The sequence below is a fragment of the Anolis carolinensis genome, chromosome 1 (genome assembly GCF_035594765.1).
Source record: "Anolis carolinensis isolate JA03-04 chromosome 1, rAnoCar3.1.pri, whole genome shotgun sequence".
NCBI classification, from domain to species: Eukaryota; Metazoa; Chordata; class Lepidosauria; order Squamata; family Dactyloidae; genus Anolis; species Anolis carolinensis.
In genome coordinates this window covers 144,167,596-144,174,988 of record NC_085841.1, presented here as the reverse complement: position 1 = coordinate 144,174,988, position 7,393 = coordinate 144,167,596, and the positions used below count along the sequence as shown (strand labels likewise).

General features: G+C 44.1%; 1 protein-coding gene across 2 annotated transcripts in view; it reads left to right on the top strand.

Moving 5' to 3' along the window:
* The first annotated feature begins 6,161 nt into the window (after nt 1–6,161).
* The window catches only part of adam17 (ADAM metallopeptidase domain 17), a 35,850-nt gene continuing 34,618 nt past the window's right edge, over nt 6,162–7,393 (top strand). Inside the window, exon 1 of one of the 2 annotated variants that reach the window (XM_008117626.3) lies at nt 6,162–6,374. In XM_008117626.3, the coding sequence (XP_008115833.1) occupies nt 6,305–6,374 (70 nt within the window). In that variant the 5' untranslated portion in view covers nt 6,162–6,304. The remainder of the gene's footprint in view (nt 6,375–7,393) is intronic. The other variant, XM_008117620.3, reaches the window with a different exon arrangement.

Below are 7,393 nucleotides of genomic sequence, written 5' to 3'. Positions count from 1 at the left end.
TGAACTGTAACTCCTATCATCTCTACAACTGAATATGATTGATAGGACTGATGAGTTACAGTCCAACAACTTACGTAGGGGTACATTTGTTCACCTCTTCAATAGGCAAATTTGCCTTTCTTTACTGGAATATATGTTTGTAGCTGTTACCCATAAAAAGTTAATACAGGCAGTCCCCGAACAAGATAGGTTCTGTAGGTTTGTTCTTAAGTTGAATTAGTTTGTAAAGTCAGAACAGGTACATTTTTTGAGTAACTCCAGCCAAAAATACATCTTTTAAAGCTTTGCATAGCATAGCGAAAGGTTAACACCCTTGTATTTGTTTTGCTGTCTGTGCCCCACTTTCTGTCCCTGTGAAAATTGGATTTTGAAAAATGTGGCTTGTGGAAACAGATTGGTGATGAAGCTTCAGTTGAGACATCCTTTCCCCATGATAACTCTTCCAAGAGTAAATTTCTCTTCTGAGGGGAAGATTTCTGTCACTTCCTATTGTCTCACCCCCGTTCTTAACTATAAGTCATCTGAAAGTCAGATGTTTGTAACTTGGGTACTGCCTGTATATTACAGCAGATCCGGTGACTGATATTATCCATTCAAGATGGTTTTGCTGTTCCTTGTAGTTGCAAAATTCACCTCCCCTGCTGATGGGATCAAACAATCTCAATACATCAGCCAAGCCAATAAATAAAAACCAGACCTCAAAGTCTCAAGAGCCACAACAATGCTGTGGTCAGGATGGGGCAAAGAAGCCATGTGCCTTTGTATACATTTCTCTAAAAGGAAGAAATTGGTAAGAATGGGAATTACAGGCAAAATGGGAAATGGAAGCAATTGCATCAAATGGATGAAGCTTACCATTTCATCAGTGGGGAAAAGACCAATGCAACCAGAAGCAGCAGGCATTGATGTGAAACCTTTATAAGATGGATGTGGGCCTTGTAAAACCGGATTCATCTTGAAGTTTTTCAGTTTTACATAGAGAAAGATGCTATAGGATTAGCTAACCTCATTGTAAAACAGTAACAGATGGAATAATAATAATGGGCTTTGTAAGCGGTGACATGTCCCCTTCGCCAGGAGAATACCAGTGGACCCAGCCAAAGAGGCCACCACAAGAGAGGCCTTAGGGATTTTGGAAAACTGCCCTTTTCTCTTGTACACATGTTGAATACAATTAAATCACCCTTTATTTAGATTTTATTTATAGAAATATCTCCATTGAAGTGGGAATATGTTAAAACTGGACAGAAATGCAATATTAGAATATAACTAATAAAATATGCTAAGATCAAGGTTTTGGAAAGCATCAAACAGCGCGCCCCCTCCCCAACAGTGATCTTGCTAAAAGCAAGAGAAGATGTTTTACAATGAAAACCATAGAGTTGGAGGGGACTCCAAGGACCTTCCAGCCCAACCTTATTCTCCCAAACAGGAAGACCATCAAAGCACCCCCAACAGATGGCTATCCAGCCTCTGATTAAAAACCCACAGAGGAGACTCCGCCACATTATAGAATCCTTTTTCCTGCAATTTGAACCCATTGCTTTGCGTCCTGGTCTCCAGAGCAGCAAAAAAACAAGTGCTCCCTCTATGTGTTTTAGTGTACACTTTGTTCCTGGATATTAGTACTTTGGTATACCATGGTGTTTCATAACACTTTCTGAATACTGAAGAATTTAATTTTTGGATAAACAAGGCAGAGGGCTGAGTTTGAGAGTTTCTTTTTCAGACAAAATGCAGCTTTATCTGTGTTTGTGCATCTTTCCACAGCTAAAAGCAACAAACCCAACCATGGAGCCTTTTCTTAGGCTGGAAAGATCACTGGCTTCCAAGAACAATTTCATGATTGGAACTGTATTGGGGTCAGCCCTGGACCACTGCCAGCTGAAAATTTCCAGAGATTTCCAGACATTGGTGTTGGTGACACACTTTATACATATGCCTCATTTTGCAACACAGTAATTCAGTTTTACTAGTAAACCAAAGGTTAAACCAACCCCTTATAAGAATTACAGATACAGGCGTCAATTGCAATTACAAAATGTATGAGGATACAGGGACACAACATATCTCATGAAAACCTTTCATATGTATTTTTAAAAATACAGTAGAGTCTCACTTATCCAACATAAACGGGCCGGCAGAATGTTGGATAAGCAAATATGTTGGATAATAAGGAGAGATTAAGGAAATGCCTATTAAACATCAAATTAGGTTATGATTTTACAAATTAAGCACCAAAACATCATGTTATACAACAAATTTGACAGAAAAAGTAGTTCAATAGGCAGTAATGCTATGTAGTAATTGCTGTATTTATGAATTTAGCACCAAAATATCACGATATATTGAAAAGATTGACTACAAAATGTGTTGGATAATCCAGAACGTTGGATAAGCAAGTGTTGGATAAGTGAGGCTCTACTGTAGTATATGATTGCTTATTTCACATAGACTCAGAAGTTTCTCCTTGTATTTGCATGACACACATACACACTCCAGCCGACATTTGGAAGGCTCCTGAAGAGCTTGGGTGTTCATTTTGCGCCTTATTTTCCTTCCTTGGAGTCTGCGTTTGGGGGCAATCTTGATAGCCATCGTGGATCGAATTAACCTGTGGTCTGTCAAGCAGTCATCAGCACCTGTCATGGCTCTTGTGAGAAGCACATTGTGGTGGTCTCTGGCACGTGTAATTACATAGGCTTAAATTACATGGGCTTAAAGCCAGCCTTAAAAACTATGGCATAGACACTGAGAACTGGGAAGCCCTGGCCCTTGAGCACTCTAATTGGAGGTCAGCTGTGACCAGCAGTGTTGCGGAGTTCAAAGAGGCATGAATGGAGGGTTTAAGGGAGAAATGTGCCAAGAGGAAGGCCCATCAAGCCAACCCTGACCGGGACCGCCTTCCACCTGGAAACCGATGTCCTCACTGCAGTAGAACATGCAGATAAAGAATAGGTCTCTTCAGCCACCTAAGAACCCACCCTCAAGACCCCACAACTGGAAGACCATTATCCTCGAACTACGAGGGATCGCCTAAGAAGAATCCGGATTAATCAGATAGCCCACATTCTCTGCTTTGAACTGGATTACATGAGTCTACACTGCCATATAATCCAGTTCACAGCAGATAATCTGGATTTTATATGGCCGTGCAGATGGGCCCTAAGGTTGGATCTATATTGCCCTATATCCCAGGATCTGATCCCTGATTATCTGCTTATCTCTGTCTGGCGTTGTAGGCTCATATAATCCAGTTCAAATCAGATAATCTGGGATCTGATGCTGGTATGTAGGGCAGTGTAGACCTAGCCTTGGCAGTTTGACACATTAGAGGACACAGCGTTTGAATCTGTGCCCAGCATTTGGAGTCAGCATAACCCTATGAACATGCTTCCTTTGGAAAGATTTCCTCAATAGCGGGATTCGGCACTGCCTTCTAAGACTCAAGAGAGTGTGACTTGTCCACAGTCCCCATGAGCGGGGTTGATGTATTTACTGTGTCAGAAGCGAATTAAGAATACAGTTGTAATTTATGGAAAACCACAAAGTTAAAAAACTTGGCATTATACTAAATTTCCTTTGACCAAAAGCTGGCCAGTGTGAGTGCCTCTGGTGTTGCTGTGAGAAGGTTCTCCATTGTGCATGTGGCAGGGCTCAGAATGCATTGTAGTAAGTGGTCTGTGATTTCCGTTTCTCCACACTTAAATGTTGTGGACTCGAGTTTAGAGCACCATTTCTTAAGACTGGCCCTGCATTTCATGGCCCCAGAGCACAGTCTGTTCAGTGCCTTCCAAGTTGGCCAGTCTTCTGTGTGCCCAAGAGGGAGTTTTTCATCTGGTATCTGCCACTGATATGATCTGGGTTTTAACCTGCCACCAAGGTCATAGCCAAGGGGTGATTTAGCGGTTCAAAACACCTCCAAAAATTTTCAGGGCAAAAAAATAAACCTGGTTTACTCATAAATTTTTACTGGTATACCAAACCCCTATGCCAAGTATGAGAAGCAAAAATTTGGAGTCCCTTCAAAACTATAAGCACTATCTCACCAAATTAAGTATTAAAATTTCTACCAATTTACATTGCAATAGCAGCAATAGCTAACAGTGGAAATGACCATAGTGGAAGCCTTGCCAAATAAACAATGGAACAGGAGCAAAGAGAAGAAGCTGTCACTGGACTTTATATGAGCAAGATTGTTTCTGATGACCAAAAATGAAAGCTCAATTAAGTGCAAAACCCAGACTCTATTGCAAAGATATGTACATATTTCCTGTGGATAAAAAAGAGGCATCCAAATGGTTTAGTGAATTTTCCTGGTTAGCCTACTCATTTCATGTACAAGGTACACTCTGTAAGTACAGTGTGGTGTTTGGAGAAATTGGGGATAAAGGTGGTCATCAGAAGCTTGGTGCATTGGTGGCTAACCATTGGTGCGATGAAGAAATGCAATAGAAGTCTTCCACACTGCCCCTATATAGAATCATTGAGTTGGAAGAGACCTAATGGGCCATCCAATCCAACCACCTGCCAAGAAGCAGGAAAACCACATTCAAACCACCCACAATAGATGGCCATCCAGCCTTTGCTTAAAAGCCTCTGAAGAAGGAGCCTCCACCAGGATCTGATCTCAGATTATCTGTTTATCCCAGGTTATCTGGCAGTGGGGACTCGTATATTCCAGTTTAAAGCGGATAATCTGGGATGAGATCCTAGGATAAAGGGCTGTGTGGAAGGGCCCTTCAATAGACAACAAAAAACAGTCCCATCAGAACTTGTACTTGGCTGAAAACCTCTTGCTAATTCGCAATGGAAAACGTCTTGATGTCATCCGTCGTCTTGTAAAGGAAATAAGAAAAAAGCACAAGAAAACAGAAAGAAACGCCTGCCAATTGTGGAAACCCTTTGTTGCGGACAAGAACCAGTTTAAAGAGGGAGCAATGATTCAGGACCTATTACATAATTTGCACAATGATGGTAATTTCAGGGGCTTATTGAATGTTAGGCGATCCCTCGCTGTCCAAGTATGATGGCTCTCCAAGTGTAGTGTCTTGGCGGTGGGAATGTTAGTGACCCTGGAGCCCTATTCTTGACCCGCATGCTCTTCCACAGTGATGGCATTGGTTTCCAGGTGGAAGGTGGTCCCGATCAGGGTTGGCTTGACACGCCTTCCTCTTGGGATGTTTCTCCCTTTCGCTCTCCATTTGTGCCTCTTCAAATTCCAAAACACAGACCGCGCAAGGGCCAGGGCTTCCCAGTTCTTGGATGTCTATGCCAGAGTTTTTAAGGTAATCTCTTTTCCTGTCCACCCAAATTCTGTTTTCCATTCTTGAGTTGGTAGTATAGAAACTGCTTTGGGAGAAGGTAAACTTTGGGCATTCAGGCAACGTGGCTAATCCAGCAGAGTTGGTGTCATAGGAACATCACTTCAATGTTGGTGGTCTTCGCTTCTTCTAGCTCACTGACATTTGTCCACCTGTTTTTCTAAAAGATTTGCAGGGTTTTTTAGAGGCAACACTTATGGAATCATTCCAGGTGAATGTGACGCCTGTAGACAGTCCACATTTCACAGGCGTATAACAGGGTTGGGAGGATCATAAGAGATCTTGTGCCAGATTAGGAGACACTGGCCTCAAAAGTCATCATGGGGGGGGGGGGTTCAACCCCTCCCTAATTTTTTCTGGTTATGGGCCTGCCTGCCACTTTTGGATTCTTGCTTGCTGAGGTGACTCTGCGAGCATCTCTGTAGATCTTAGGAAGCTATTTCTTGACTTAAGGCACTGCCATGCTGGCTGGTATCCGAACAGAGGATGGGCTGGAGATGTTCATGCCTTGGTACGTTCATTGCTGGGTGGAAGATATCAGGCGGTGCAATACCAGCTAAGCCAGGCCTGGGCAAAGTTGGAGCCTCCAAGTGTTTTGGACTTCTACTCCCACCATTCCTAAAAGCCTCAGGTCCTTTCCTTTTCAGTCCAAAACAATGGAGGGCCAGCTATGCCTAAACTAAGAAGTATAATTTCTCCAGAATAGTCTCCAAAATGGCGCGCGCGGGAGGAGAAGAAACAGCCCCGCCCTCCTCCCCCTCCTCTTTTCCGAGCGGAACAAGATGGCGCCCTCCCTTCCTCCCCCCCCCCTCCCCCTGCCTCCCATCATGCTCCGCGACGCCTCTCCTTCCGGCCTCTGAAGCGAATGGGAGCGGCGGTGGCGGTTTCGACTTGAAGCCTCCTCCTGTTTCTGTGTCCCCTGTGTTTTATGCGGGAGGTGCAACGAAGCGGCGGTGGGTGCGCCAGGCTGAAGGGAAGCCATGAAGCTTCCTCCCCACTTTCTCTTCCTCTTCCTGGTGACGAGGGAGCCCGCCTTGGGCCACCGAGTGGGTGAGGAGTGATTGCTGTTGTTCCTACTTCAAAGCGGGCTTCGCCTTTGCCATCCTCTGGGGCTGAGAGAGTGTGGCTTGGGTTTCCATGCCTAAGCGGGGATTCAAGCCTTGGTCTCAAGAGGCATAGGCCCTTCCTCACAGCTGAATATAATCCCACATTATATGCCTTGAACTTAGATTTATGGCATTGTGGGCTCAGATAACCCAGTTCAAAGCAGATATGGTGGATGACCTGCCTTGATGTTCTGGGTTATATGGCTGGGTGGAAGGGCCCTTAGATAACCCAGTTCAAACATATATTGTAGGATTTTCTGCCTTGATATTCTGGGTTATATGGCTGTGTGGAAGGGCCCGTAGATAACCCAGTTCAAAGCAGATATTGTGGGATTTCCTGCCTTGATATTCTGGGTTATATGGTTGTGTGGAAGGACCCTGAGAAGCTAGAAGTCCTCCCTATGGAGTTCAGTAGGGAGGTGGCCTCAGGAGTCTTCTGTTTCTCTGTTCTTGCTGGCTGCCTTTTGGGATATAGGGGCTGCCTGGAAGAGCCCTCAAGCCCCTTCAACACAACTGTATAAGATCCACATTGAACTGGGTTATATGGCAGTGTCATGCGGGTCAAGAATATGTCTTCACAGCCGCCACCTTCACATCCTCTGCCAAGACACTAGGAGGACCATCATCCTCAAGATATGGCAGTGTGGACTCAAGGCCTTTCCACAGCCATATAACCCAGAATATCAAGACGGAAAATCTCTCAATATCTGCTTTGAACTGGGTTATCTGAGTCCACACTGGCATATATTCCAGTTTAAAGCAGATATTGTGGGATTTTCTGCCTTGATATTCAGGGTTATATGGCTGTGTGGAAGGGCCTATAGTTGCTTCTGACTTAAGGTCACCCAAATAATGGTTTTCCTCTCAAGAGTTGTTCAAAGAGGGCTTCACCTTTGCCTTCCTCTAAGGCTGAGAGAGTGTGGCTTGGGCTTCCATGCCTGAGTAGGGATTCAAACCCTGGTC